The following is a 15643-nucleotide window of genomic DNA, read 5'->3' as shown; positions in this document are numbered from 1 at the left end:
AAATATTTGATTACAGGGAGTCCTCGGGTTATGATGTTCTCGACCTATAACGTTTCGACTTGATGGTGCCCGTCCTTCGTCCAACATTTGGTCCCTAGCACCTATCTTTCTGATTAGCTTGTGCATAGTGCTTGTCTGTGTTTGTGCGGCGGGAGTATCTTTGAATTCTAATTACCATAGAAACGAAGCTTAAAATCATAATATCGTAAAGACCTAAGTTAAACTGTCACGTGAAAGCGACTTGCTTGTCGGCAAAAACGGTTTTGTGTTCACAGTTGAAGTCTGTGAAACCAAACAACTTCCGGTTCGCATAACGTAAAACATAGACTTCTTAATTATATTGACGGGACACATTCCCCAGACACTGCGCCACGCCTTCAAGTAGGGGTCCGTCCCACACTCTGCTTCAGTCGGTTGAAGTCGGTCACACTTATTCTCAAACATCCCAACGCCGGATTTAGGTTGAAAAAAATACGAAAGCTGTACCACATACACACAGAAAGGATTTTCTCAAGAGTGATTTGTTCGAGGATTCAAGGTAATTATTATATTTTTCGTACCATGCATGCATTTTGAAACGTGAAAAAAATCCATGGGAGAAATTAACTGCTACAGCATTGGTGTCATAATTTGTAATATTTACATAAAATAAATGCTAACTGCCCAATTTTTTGCTTTTAACCAAGATTTGAGACTATTTACATAAAATAAATGCTAACTGCCCGATTTTTTGCTTTTAACCAAGATTTGAGACTGTTTTACGTTCATATATATATATATATATATATATATATATATATATATATATATATATATATATATATATATATATATACATACATACAGTGGGGAGAACAAGTATTTGATACACCTCCAATGGGTTTTCCCATTGTGAGTGTATCAAATACTTGTTCTCCCCACTGTATATATATATAGTGGAAAACACAGACAAGACTGAAAAAGCAGTTTCTGTCACTCAAGACTTTCCGCTCTGTCCAAAACAGCCGCCGCCGCTCACTTTCGCACATACACAGTGAATGGATTGAGGTGCACTTTCACATGAGGATGCCGCTAGTATGAAATGGCCTTCACTCTCCATCCACTTCTCAGCAGTAATGGTAAGCAGAACATCTTATATTATTATTGCTGTCAAACGATTAAAATTTTTAATCGAGTTAATTACAGCTTAAAAATTAATCGTAATTAATCGCAATTCAAACCATCTATTAAATATATGCCATATTTTTCTGTAAATTATTGTTGGAATGGAAAGATAAGACACAAGATGGATATATATATTCAAAATACGGTACATAAGTACTGTATTTGTTTATTATAACAATAAATCACCAAGATGGCATTAACATTCTGTTAAAGCGATCCATGGATAGAATGACTTGTAGTTCTTAAAAGATAAATGTTAGTACAAGTTATAGAAATTTTATATTAAAACACCTTGTAATGTTTTCATTTTAATAAAATTTGTAAAATTTTGAATCAAAAAATAAACTAGTAGCCCGCCATTGTTGATGTCAATAATTACACAGTGCTCATGGGTGCTTAAGCCCATAAAATCAGTCGCACCCAAACGCCAGCAGAGGGCGGCAAAACTCCAAAAAACACAAGTAACAAGTTGGCGTTACACTGTGCTGTCATTTTAATCTGTTTGAGCGGTGCATGTGTGTTAATTGCGTCAAATATTTTAACGTGATTAATTTAGAAAATTAATTACCGCCCGTTAACGCGATAATTTTGACAGCCCTAATTATTATTTTAATGCATTTTAAAGTTTCTTATACTAAGTATTTTGACGTAACTTTAGGTGAAATCCAAAATACTTGGAAAATGATGTGATTGCTCTAAGACTGCAAGGGAAGCTCACAAAGCAGAAAGGGAAAAAAAGTAAGCGAACCCTCTGCCTAAGGAGAATTAAATAGCAATTGAAACCCAATTTTTACCAAACAATTTAAGTCAGGTGTGTGCCCAGTTACTGATGAGGGGTTTAAAGCTGCCCTTCCCACTATAAAACACACACCCGGTAAGAATTGTCTTGATGAGAAGCATTGTCTGATGTGCATCATGGCTCAGTCAAAAGAGCTGTCTGATGAACTGCGATCAAGGATTGTTGATTTGTATAAAGCTGGGAAAAGATACAAAACCATCTCTAAAAGTCTAGATGTTCATCAATCGACAGTCAGAGAAGTTGTCCACAAATGGAGAGAGTTTGGCACTGTTGCTTCTCAACCAAAGAGTGGCAATCCACCAAAGATGATGCCAAGAGTTTGGCTCAGAATACTCAGAGAGGTAAAAAAGAACCCTAGAGTGTCTGCTAAAGACTTACAGAAATCAATGGCACAGTCCAATATCTATGTGCACATATCAACTCTACGTAAAACTATGGCCAAGAATGGTGCTCATGGAATGACTCCACAGAGGAAGCCGCTGCTGTCTAAAAAACGTTGTTGCGCGTTTAATATTTGCAAAAAGGCATTCGGACACTCCACAGAAGTTTTGGCAAAATATTTTGCATATTTTGAATTGTTTGGGAGTAATACACAACATCATGTGTAGAGGAAAAATGGAACAGCTCACCAATGTCAACACCTCATCCTCACCGTGAAGCATGGTGGAGCGAGCATCATGATTTGGGGCTGTTTTGCTTGGACAACTTGCAATCATTAATAGAAGAATGAATTTAAAAAGATTATCAGGATGTTTTGCAGGAAAACCTGGGGCTGTCTGTAAGACAGTTGAAGCTAAAAAGAGAATGGATGCTGCAACAAGACAATAATCCAAAACACAGATGTGAATCATCTTCAGAATGGTTTCAGAAGAACAAAATACATGTTTTGAAGTGGCCAAGTCAAAGTCCAGACTTGAACCCCATTGAGATGCTAAAGACTTCATGCCAGACATCCCAGGAATTTGACTGAAGTACAGCAGTTTTGTAGAGAAGACTGGGCCAAGGTTAGTCCTGATCGATGTGCCAGACTGATCTGCAGTTAATGGAAGCATCTGGTTGAAGTTATTGCTGCCAAGGGTGGGGAGGGGGACAAAATATTAAATGTAATGGTTCACTTAGTTATTTTTATCCCCTTTCATCAAAACATGAAAACCAATAAATGGTTGGGTGGTTTTCGTTAAAGCAGACACTGTTTTTTCATCTGTGTGATTTTGACAAAGATCAGATCCCATTTGATGGTGCTTTTATGCAGAAATGTGAGAAATTCCAAATGGTTCACTTTTTTATACCACTGTATTTTTACCCTTAAAGTGTTATTTTTGTATTTTTTTTTTTATATGCTGTAGTTTGAAATTTAAATTAAAAAAAGCAAGAAAAATAAATTGTGTCAAAGCCACTCTTCTTAATGTGATTATTTTTTCCTTCACAAAACCGCTGTTCTTGAAGAAACTGAACCATATTCCTCTGCTGGTTACTAAAGAATGGAAAAAGTTACAAAGTCGTTTATTTCCCTAAACGAAAGAAGAGAGTGGGTTTTTCCTGGTGGTAGGTTCAGCGCATAAATAGTGACAGGACATAATATTATCAAAATGGGATGGACTGCCGAAATGGGAAAATGTGGTTTTGGCATGCTTATACTTTGGTGAAATCTTACCCGGCAGAGACTTGGACCATTTAACGATCCACCGCAGTTGCTTTTCGCACAGCCTATTGAGGCTGGTGAGCAGTAGATGTGGCACATCAGCCTGGGCGCCGTCATAGCCCGAGAAGACAGTCTCGGGTTCAATGTTCTCCAAGATGTTGATGATCTGCTGCGAAAATGTCATCTCCTGCACGCCGGGAACACCTGCCGCCGTGCCGAGGGCTTGGCCGTCCGCAGACACTGACAAGTGCGGTGGGAAGACTGCGGACGCCGACAAGCCTAGTGCCTTCAGGGCCCCGAAGCGTTTCAGTTTCCTGCCTGAAAGGGCGGAGCCAAATATTTGATTTGAGAACCGTGTTACAAATCAACTTAATTGTTTTCACTTTAGCGCCAAATACTTCAATAAATCTGCTAACGGAGGATTAAGACACATCCAACATGGATAGTTCTTCAGACAGGAGAGAAAAAAATGATGAGCCGCTGTTTTTTCCTGGGAAATTTTGCTAAAAATGTATTCCTATAAAAATGAACACCAAATTTATGGGGGGACTTTTTGCAAAATTGTGTTTCAAAAATTTGAAAAATTAAAGCGCTGTGTCATTGAAATTACTTTTAAACTGAGATTTTTTTCTTTCTAACGCAGATTGTGATTGTGATATTTGGCCGAAAAAATGATAATTGAATGCCTGTTTTTTTTTATTCTGGATTTTTCGCAAAAACTTGTTCAAAAAAACATGGCACATCATGAGTCGGTGGGGAGAATACTTCAAAGACCTCGGTAGTACAGGGTACCAAGCCCCTCGGTAAGAGCTATTCGGTCCCTGTACGACTGGTGCCAGAGTTTGGTCCCCATTGCCATCAGTAAGTGGGATTCTGTGAGAGAATTTCATTCATGCTTAAAACACAACCATTATACATCATATTTTGTATGCTTTTATTACGCTTGCATGAGAACAATGTACTATATGCTATAGTAAGTTTCGGTTTTGTTTCTATAATGTCAACCCATAAATAGAGGCACGCCCTGCATTTCTCTTTTGTCCACATGCGGAGAGGACGCTTTGTGCGTGGCTCCGCGTCTGTCCCCGAGAGCTCTTGTTCATAAAGCCTTCGAAGCAAGCAATCCATGGTTGGGGTCTGATTCATTTCTCATCCAGCTATCGAGTTGACACTTGTCTTGGAGTTAAAAATTGAATTTCCCTGACAGATTCCTTCCCAGTGAGGCCTTGACTCCGCCAAAGTTGCCTTTTGTCACTTATTCTGTCGCACAACTTTCATGGATGGAGTTTCTAGGCGTAGCTGAAGCGTTGAGGGGGTCCGGATTGGTGGCCTCAGCATTGCATCTCTGCTTTTTGCAGATGATGTGGTGCTGTTGGCTTCATAAAGCCGTGATCTCCAACTCTCACTGGAGCGGTTCACGGCCGAGTGTGAAGCGGTTGGGATGAAGACCAGCATCTCCAATTCCGAGACCATGGTCCTCAGTTGGAAAAGGGTGGCGTGCCCTCTCCGGGTCGGGGATGAGATCCTGTCCTAGATGGAGGAGTTCAAGTATCTTGGGGTCTTGTTCATGAGTGAGGGTAGAAGTGAACGGGAGATCGAGAGGTGCAGCGTCTACAGTGATGCAGACTTTATATCGGTCCGTTGCGGTGAAGAAGGAGCTTGGCCAAAAGGCGAAGCGCTCCATTTACCAGGGGATTTACGTTCCTACCCTCACCTATGTTCACGAGCTGTGGGTCACGACCGAAAGAACAAGATCCCGGATACAAGCGGCAAAAATGAGTTTCCTCCGCAGGGTGTTCGGGTTCTCCCTTAGAGATAGGGTGAGAATCTTGGTCATCCAGGAGGGACTCAGGGTCGAGCCGCTAATCCTCCGAGTTGACAGGAGCCAGGTGAGGTGGCTCGGGCATCTGATTCGGAAGCCTCCCTGGAGAGGTGTTCCGGTGGAAGGACTATGTCTCTCGGCTGGCTTGGGAACACCTTGGAATCCCTGCCAGAGGAGCTGGTTGAAGCGGCTGTGGAGAGTGATGTCTGAGCTTCCCTGGATGAATGGATTATTCCAAAATGTCGAAAGTTAAAGAACTTTGACATCAAAGTGAAAATTTTAATAGAGCATACATTTTTTAAGGCGGATGCCAATTACATGATTTGGCTAACCCAAAAAAACTGCTCGCTTGCTTTTTTTCTCAGGCAGACAGAAATGTTAGTGAACAAGTGAAGCAACGAATTGTTTGTGCAATAAAATCCAACATTTCCACACGATATAACCCAAAATGCGTATTTTACCTCCTAGCATCATCCCCGCTTGATAGCACTTGCGCAGGCGACACGCCGGGCAGTTTTTCCTCCGGATCTTGTCCACGATGCAATCATTCCGCCCGGCACACAAATAGCTGTGATGGCCTTTGGGGCACAACAAACAATACATATCATTTCAATTGCTCTTGTTTTCTTTTCAATTACAAAAGTAGAGCCTGAAGACGAGGCAAAAGACATGTTGAAGGGCTCCTGAGTGTTTTGTAAAGAGCTCTGAAGGAGAAAATGAGATAGCGGCAAGGCTGTAAGGACAGAGTGACACGGCCGCGGTGAGACACGATGGCTCCAGAGTATCCGCCATGGCGCGATAATAAGCAAAACAAAACCTAAAAGAGTGAGATAGCGTTGCTAAGCACCTCCAGCAGTTACCAAAGAAGGTTAACGGACACGTTTTGAGGGAGAAAACAAATGGACAAGAATGTTTGGGGTTAACTCCCCCACACTCATGTAAAATGTCTACTCCTTGAATGTAATGTAATGTTTGTTGGGTATACTGTATATACAAGAAAAAAAATACCAGAAAAAAGCAACAGTAAAATACTAAAAATGTCCGATTGGCTGGGAACCAGTTAAGGGCAAAGGTGGGTAGAATAGCTGAAAATTTTACTCAAGTGAAAGTCATGTTATTTCAAAATAATATCACTCAAGTAAAAGTAGTCATCCAAAAAATGTACTCAAGTACAAATAAAAAAGTATTTGGTGAAAAGAATACTCAAGTAATGAGTAACATTGCGAAGAACTGCTTACATTTTTGTTTGATTTTTTTTTTTAAACAATGGCATTTTTATTCTCTCACCACATCTATATGAACTGTTGTTATAATGATACTGTGCAATAACCATTTACATAGCCATATTGAGCCAAAGAAATACAAATTTTAAAAAATCATTTAATTCTTGCGAGAGAAAAAAAATGACAGAAATGAAGCATTATTCGTCCAAAGAGCACGAGTGCCCTCTAGTGGAGAAAATAGTTCCTAATTTGAATAGTGAATATTTCCTTCATAGTTACTATTATAAAATTGAAAGGATCATATCTCCGGTTTCCGTGGTCAATCGGTGCCAAATAAAAACTGGGAGAGAGGTTTAAATATTGATAGCAACGCCCTATGTCAAATATCATATTGGCCCGAATATAAGACGGTGTTTTTTGTATTGAAATAACACTGGGAAAAGAGGGGGTCGTCTTATATTTGCAGTCGAGACATTATACCCATTCACGACGCTGGATGGCACCAGATATCATTGAAGCGATGTTCTGTCATGACAGATCTCAGCAACTCTCCCCATTCACGACGCTAGATGGCGCCAGATATCATTGAAGCGATGTTCTGTCATGACAGATCTCAGCTACTCTCAAGTTTAAACAGTTTGCATTATTCTATTGCAATGTTTGTCCTTATTCAGATTTGTTTCAAGACTACAGTTACAGTTAGACTTCACTTTGATGGTTAATGCAGTTATTGCAATTTTGTTGTTTGATCACAATAGATTGGTTGATTTACATTTCAAAAACCAGAAGCCATTCATTTACGAATGTGATTGCACTTTAGTTTACATATTTAATTGTTCAGATATTAAGATTAGAGGCAAAATAACATGATTTTTCTCTCAAATATATTGTTATGATAATTTGTTTCGGATGTACTGTAATTATTTTCTGTATAAAAATTAATTTGGTGTTCAAAAAGTCTTTTTTTCAAACTTGAGTCTTGAAAAAGAGTAGGTCGTCTTATAATCAGGGCCGTCTTATATTCGGGCCAATACGGTACTTCATATTTTACGGTGCTTTAAAGACCCCACGTGATTGAACAGGCTGGCAAGCTTGCGTCTGACTGGTGTAATGGAGTCATGTGATTATCATTGCGACGTCTCATTGGTGAAATCGGTAAAGCTAGTATTGACATATCTTGCATTCAATAATAAATCTAATATGTAGAATAAAGAGGAAAAATGTAACGACTCTTGTGTAGCCCAAAGTAGTGGAGTAAGAGTAGCGTTTTTTTTTTCTTCACAAATCTACTCAAGTAAAAGAAAAAATTATGGCTTTGTAAAACTACTCTGAGAAGTCCATTTTTCTCAAAAGGTTACTCAAGTAAATGTAACAGAGTACATGTAACGCGTTACTACCCACCTCTGGTTAAGCCTCCTGCCCATTGTTAGCTGGGATAAGCTCCAGCACCCACACGATAATGAGGGAGGATAAGGATAAGCAGTACAGAAGTTGAATAAATAAAAATATCAAAAATCTCATATACTGTATTATTTATTACATTACATAACAATGAATTGAAGAACTGTTAAAAGTAAAAAAAAAAAAAAAAAAAATTGAAAAGCTTACATTTCACAGTATTATTTTTGGCCAAAGCTGTTTTTATCATTATTTTTTTTTTTTTTTTTTTTTTTTTTTTTTAAACAGTAACATTTGCACTATGAGTTTGGAATGTCCCGATCAAATATTTATGCATGTGAGTCCAAGTCACCTAATTTTATAAATCTGATCTGCCTACTGTATAACAAGTCTCAATACGATACGTTGGAAATAGAGTACATTGAGGAAAAGAGCGCACATCCAAATGTGTTTTTTTGTTTTTTTTGTTTGTTTGTTTTTTTAACATTTGAGCCATATAACAGGGTTATTAGTCCTGCGGAGAAAAATATATATTTTTTGTTTGCAAACAAATTACTACTCTAAGTGAGTAAAATTTACTTGAAGCACTGACAGATAATTTCACTTATTTCTAGTGGATTTACAATGAAAACAAGAGAATTTAACTAGTTTTAAGAAGGTGTGTTTTTTGCCGTGGATGCTTGATATGTTTGACCTCTATGAAGCATATAGACCCCTAACGTCATCTGGAACAAGTCTGCTGTACAGTGTATCACAAAAGTGAGTACACCCCTCGCATTTCTGCTGATATTTAAGTAGTCTGTGTGCAGCTTATTTAATAGAGTCCATTTATTCTCCCTTCAAAATATAGCCATTATTATGTAAACCCCTGGCAACAAAAGTGAGTACAATGCATGGGAACTATGTACATCCCCAAATGTCCAAATTGAGTACTGCTTGTCATTTTCCCTCCAAAATGTCATGTGACTCATTACAGGTGTGCTGTCAGCATTGCTGCAAAGATTGAAGAGGTAAGCTGCACACAGACTACTTTTCATTGTGTCAAAGTGTCATTTTGTCAGTGTTGTCCCATGAAAAGATATACTTAAATATCTGCAGAAATGCAAGGGGTGTACTCACTTTTGTGATACACTGTATGCTCTGCAGGGTGAGGCAGCATTTAGTTACAGTGTTCCTCAGCTCTGGAACAAACTACTTCAAGGTCTGAAATGTGCTCAGACTGTTAGCTCCTTTAAATCACGGGTAGAAACACTAACGTTACCACAGCATATTCAAAACTGCCTATTTATTTCAAATTTCAAGTGATTTGCTTTTTATTATTTTTATTTTTTAGGGTTTTTTTTTTTTCAATTTCAATTGCTTTTAACTCTCTTGATGATTTAATGTGATTTGTATGTATGATTTTATTTCCAGTATCAACTGTTTTTTTTAATTCATTTTCTAGTTTTATTTCTATTTCCTGTTTCAATTGCCTTTATCTTTGTTAATTTAATGTGATTTTTATGTATCGTTTTATATCTGTTCGTGGATCTTCATGTGATGTAAAGCACTTTGAATTGTGTTGGACTGTGCTGTACAAATAAATTTGTTTTGCCTTGCCTTAAAATAAAACCCCGATCTTTTGCCCTCGAATCTGATCCCCTGAAAAATGGCCCGATTTCCTATCACGTGATCAGATTGAGCACATTCCTACAAATTATGTTTTAATATTTTGCTTTACATGAATATATTTATATTTTAACAAATCACGTTGGTCATCCAATTTGATAAATTATGCTACCTTGAATGTGATTTTCTTTGCCTTTTCTTGTTTGTTTGTTTTTTTGTTATTGTTTTTTTTTGCAAAATCCTTATACCGCAGGATTATTTTGTTGCTTCTAGCACTTAACTTATTCGCTACCATTTCAACTGGGAAGGCTGGCATCGAGTGATCATTTTTCACTGCCATTCACGGCGATAGCTGTCCAATCCAAAATTTACTGGGCGGTCCTGCCAACCCTCCCAGTCAAAATGGGTTGGGCGTCTATCGCCGTCAATAGCAGCCAATGAGTGATACTTAAAAATAAAAATAAATTCATTTTAAAAACACGATCTTTTACACACCCGATTCTCTGAAAATGACATGATCCGGCTCGATTTCCAATCACGTGATCAATCACTGCCAACCCTCCCAATCAAAATGGAGCACTGCCAATGGCAACGAAAGAGTAAAGGTACATTGCAGTTAATTTAAAAGTACATAAACATTTCACGGTTTTCGGAAGTAAAATTGCGGCAACCGTATCGACCAGTATTTTGATACAAATTTTACGTCTTTTTTATACCATGGCCAAAAATGTCTGCTGGGATACACTCACCTTCTACTGCTCTTTTAAAAAAGACTTTGCAGCTGCCACATGTTAGAACGCCGTAGTGGCAACCGGATGCCTCGTCGCCGCAAATCACGCAGGCCCTTTGAGGAGGTAAACTGCAAAAAAATATTTTTTCAAAATACAGAAGGTATTATAAATAGTAAAAAGTGTTCTATAAAGTTTTATACATTGTAGATCAAGAATAAATCATTGTTGAGCACCTAAAAGACGTCCAAACTCCTGAGAAAGAAGCAGTACGTTAGTCGGGGAGGGTTTACATGCAAGTGAGCATCGTTATAATGAATGGAACTTTTCACACACACCTCGCATATCGTCATCAGTGCTTCAGACTGGTGTTGCACCGATTTTTTGGTTACCAGTTCTATGTGAAATCCCCGAAGCCGGTAATGTACCAAAACCTCGGCCCCTTCTATGAATTTGTTGGCCACCCCACTCACCAGTATAATGTGGTTGTAGTAGCTGTGGAACGCAAAATGTTGACTGGACTGTTATGGATTATGCACATTAAATCACTAAAAACATTAAATACTGTATGACACAATACACCAAAGTCTATCAGCAGGTGTGTCCTTAAAGCAGACATGTCCAAAGTAAGGCCCGGGGGCCAAATGCGGCCCGTGGTCAAATTTCATCCGGCCCCCAGCCTCTGTCATAAAATCAATAACATCTGGCCTGCACACAGACTTAATAAATTGGTCAGCAGTACTGCAACCAGCATATGAAGTAGCTTACACACAAAATGCTGCTCTTCATTTACCCACTAAAAGGCAGCAGCACTTTAACCCTTTATTGCCAAAAGTATCACATTTGATACACCTAAAATTTCATGATTTTCAGACTAATTTAGAATTTTGACATTTCTTTTTGGAAAAAAAAAAAAAGATGGATGCAAGTCAACACATGCATCTGCAGGTTCCATAAGAAAAAAAAAACATGATTTAGCATGGGTTATAGATATTAGAGCGCTTATTACACATATTAATTTTGACTTTTCACAAATTTGAAAAAAAAAAAAGGACCTTATTAGGCCTTATTACCTCATTAGGACCTTATTTTTCAAATTTTGGGATTCTCTGATAATTGCTTCATGTTGCAGGTATTTAAGGGCTAAGCAACATTACTCCGTGTGACCTTCTACTTCCAATTTTCTAAAATGGCGACAATCAACAAAAAAAAAAAGGTGACGGTGACAGCCGACGCTTCAAGGATAGGTGGAAATTGGACTATTTCTTCACTAAAATACGCAAAAACTGTGTCTTGCCTCATTTGCAAAGAGACAGAGAACGCTGCAAAGGCTAGTTGCGAGATTGTTGAAATTATTCATTAAAAAAAAAATAAAGCAAGTGTGACACACTGAATGGCTTGCTAAGTTTTGCTTAAATATATTGTTCTACGTAAAGGACGTCAGCCAAGGTCGGCCCCCCACATTTTTACCACGCCAAATCTGGCCCCCTTTGCAAAAAGTTTGGACACCCCTGCCTTAAAGTGATCCTCTACCTTAACTACATGTAGGCTCTAATAGACCACAATTGTTCTGTTGTACTAAAACATATTGTTAGAAACACATAAAATGTTAAATCAATGGCAATATTCTATAATATTTAGAACACATTTTGACCGATAGTTGGCGCCATGTTTTGCGGGCTCGCAGTGATGAGAAAGGGGATCTTTCCAAATGTGTCGCGTATACTACAATTGCGTATTGCTGCCTAAACTCGCGAAGTAAAATGCCACAATGTGCTGCTTTTGAAACAAGGGGAGTGAGGTGAGTGGTCAAGGGGGAATTATTTTTTTTTGTGAATAAATGTGCATAAGTGGAAGCTTCTCCGCTTTTTGGTCCACGTGTCCTACCTACCACGCATTACAACTGGCGCGCGAATATTTTTCCTGGATCCTTAGTCAAGTAAAGGATCCGTCTATTTTCTGGATGCGACGGTCCCACCGCGGCTGCAATATTGGTTTCGGATCTGTCTATTTATTTTCTGGATTCGACGGTCCCGCAGCGGCTTTTCGGATCCGTCTATTTTGTGGATTCGACGGCTAGATCGCGGCTGCAACGTTATCATGGGATTGGTCTAATTCCTGGATCTTCGAGTGAGTGAAAAAAAACGCGGATTTGGATTACTCTTGTTATCTTTTTTGTTGACTATTCTTCGTGGGAGTTTTCCCCAAATCATACCAAATAATTAAAGCACTATGGCACGCTACAGTGGCGACAGTGACTCTAAAATGGACATTACTTTTATGTTGGAGTTCGTCTGGGAACGCGTGTGTGTGTACCGCTGAGCTCCCGGGTGACGAGTGGTCAAGGTGGAAATATTATTTTTTGTGAATAAATCAGCATAAATGGAAGCTTCTCCCCCTTTTGGTACTTTTATTCACGTAACCTTCCTACCACGCGTTACAATGTACAAGACATGAATTACATTCGATTCCAGGATTTGTTAGCACACGACAGCTCTGGATGCTAAAAATCTACATAATTATACTGGGATAAGTTTGAAAACGCAATAGCTTACCTCGAGGTAGGGCTGCAGCTATCGAATATTTTAGTAATCGAGTAATCGACTGAAAATTCTATCGATTAATCGAGTAACCGGATAAAACAAATATATTTTTAGGTGAAGAGCAATTTTAAATATACATGAGAAAACAAGACATTCCAGCTAATCTTGAACCATTTTCAGTCAATCAATGTCTTGTATATTGTCAGTCATGATCAGATCCTATTAATTTCATAATAGTAACTATGAAGGAACTATACACTATTCAAACTAGGAACTTTTTTCACCACTAGGTGCACTCATGCTCTTTTGACAAATAATGCTTCATTTCTGTCATTTATTTCTCGCTGGAATTCAATGATTCGTATTTTTTTCCTTTGGCTTAATGTGTTTATTTAATGGGTTACTATCAATGTTCTTAATAACGGCGTTAGAATATAACGGCCTTACTAACGGCGTTATTTTCTTCAGGAGTGAGTAATCCAATTAATTACTTTTCTCATCTTGGCAACGCCGTAACCGTTACTGAGGCGGGAAAAGTGTTACTACGTTGGTTGACTGACGCGAGAAAAGTCTGAGAAAGACGGACTCACGGAGATGAAAGAGCAGAGCAGGAGTGGGGAGCAGTCAAGGAAGGGTGACGCCGTTGCAAACACGATGCTACTATGCTAGGTGGCTCCAATAATACCTGACTCTAGCCGATAGCCTACAAACTACGCCCACATGATGCTTCGGTAGATATCACATATATACAGAACTAGATGCAAATGACAGACACTGCTGCATTAGCAACATGTATAATAAAGAACTAGATGCGTTAGTAAACAGCCGCCATCTTGAAGCAGTAGACTTCTCAGGAAGGCTCTTTTGTAGAGAACCTTCCTAGCGAACCTAAGTAACTTTTTATCTAAAATGCTCCAAAATTGGCAAAATCTTGACTTAAATATATCTTTAAATGAAATAGTTTTAAACTTACACATGTCAAAAGTAGACAGAAGGGAACTAATGCAATAACGGGAGTAATTTTAACAACTTTAACGGTTGATTCACAACATTAAATGACTTCCACACATAGCAAAGGTTACTATTAGGGTTGTCCCAAATGACTAATTTTCTCTCGATTAGTCAGCCGACTATTTTTACAACTAGTTGACTAATCTATTAACATTTTTTTTTTTTTTTTAAACTAATTTAGCAATGACATTTTTGTTGACGTTTATCAATTCACAAAAACATTTTGGAACACTTAAGTTCTTTATTAAAGTACAAATAACCACGTAAATAACAATAATAAATCATAAATAAAAAATGAGTTCAAATGCTGATAGAATTAACTAGTGCAAAAAAATGGAATGTAAACAGATTCAGAACACTGACTTCGCCTTTCCAACATGATTCAAAACATTTCTTAAAAAAACACCTAGCATTAATATTATAGTATAGTACTATATATAATAGCATTATAATAATTATTCAATGCCAATCAGATTTTTCATAAAGGGTGTCATTTTAAAGGTATTCTTAGTGTAGAATCTGAATTCTGAAGTATGAGGGATTAACTCCAGAAATCGTTATTTATATGACAAACATGACATGCTTTTATTTTGAAATGTTCACCGGAAGTACGTTCGCTAAACCGCTAACTTCAGCTTTACACTCAGCTTAAAAGCACTTTTTGTCATTGCATGTAGTGTCAGTAATAGATTATTTTCTTCATTTTTTTCGTTTGCAAATGCTGTTAACCAGCAATTTTTCATGTTTGAAGTGTCACCTTTTGACTGCAAGTTTGCTTTCACGAGACAACTGCCAATGTTTTATAGCAGGCTAAAGTAGGTTGCCTTTTTTCCCCCCATTCACCTGAGTATATCAATGCTAACGTTACAGTGTTTAATATAGATGTGTTTTCTTATTTTGTATGTCTGAACGTTAATTCTACAGCGTGTTGATTAGAGAAAGGAACTGGAGTCTCATATGCATGCACGCACCAATGTAGTATGCACGCAGGCACGCACGCAGCGATAAAAGCCGTGAATATTACCGCCCTTATTTTTATTTGCCGTGCGATAAATGGACTCATTGCATATCGTGACAGGCTTAGCAACTTCAATAAAACATGTTGTTAGTTAGTTAGATGGACTTACCAACTGGGTGACGGCGCTTTAGGTGTTTATTCACGGCCGACATGCAGCCAAGCTTGGCATTGAAGAGACAGGACACAAGAGTGTACCCTCCTTTGTTTCTTTGAAATAAGTCAATGTTTTGGACACTCTGGTGCACTTTTTTGGCTTTGTGCCGCTTTCCCCACTTGCAGACAGAACGTCCGACATTCTGAACTTTCCACGCATATATTTTTTAGCCCTTCATTAACCGTCGACGGGATGTTGTGCTCGTTGACGGATTTACGTCATCGATGACATTGACTATGTTGACTAGTCGGGACAGCTCTAGTTACTATCTAGTTATTGCAATATCCGCAATACCCCTGTGTCTAGTTAAGTTTAAAGAATTGGGCTAGGGCCAGTTGTCCCAAAAAACCCTTTAAACTTCACACTGTTTTTTTGTTGTTGTGGTTGTTTTTTTTTTTTTGTTTTTTTTTGGGAGAAAAAAAAACATGAAAATTATCACCAGTTACTTTGCCAAGTAACTAATTACTCTTACATTCAGGTAACTGAGTTACTAACGCAATTAATTTTTGGGAGAAGTAATTTGTAACCGTTTT

The 15643-nt window shown here is 38.2% G+C and overlaps 1 protein-coding gene across 1 annotated transcript in view; it reads right to left on the bottom strand.

Annotated features, from left to right (window-relative positions):
• LOC130911211 (progesterone receptor-like) overlaps positions 1-15643 on the bottom strand; it is a 30117-nt gene that overhangs the window by 12770 nt on the left and 1704 nt on the right. The window contains exons 2-4 of the mRNA XM_057829020.1: positions 10406-10515; positions 5889-6005; positions 3618-3923 (exon numbers count right to left, since the gene is read on the bottom strand). Of these exons, the coding sequence (XP_057685003.1) occupies positions 3618-3923; positions 5889-6005; positions 10406-10515 (533 nt within the window). The remainder of the gene's footprint in view (positions 1-3617; positions 3924-5888; positions 6006-10405; positions 10516-15643) is intronic.

The sequence above is a fragment of the Corythoichthys intestinalis genome, unplaced genomic scaffold, assembly GCF_030265065.1.
Source record: "Corythoichthys intestinalis isolate RoL2023-P3 unplaced genomic scaffold, ASM3026506v1 HiC_scaffold_23, whole genome shotgun sequence".
Classification (NCBI taxonomy): Eukaryota; Metazoa; Chordata; class Actinopteri; order Syngnathiformes; family Syngnathidae; genus Corythoichthys; species Corythoichthys intestinalis.
Note: the sequence above shows the minus strand (reverse complement) of the source record. Positions and strands in the feature narration are given on the sequence as shown.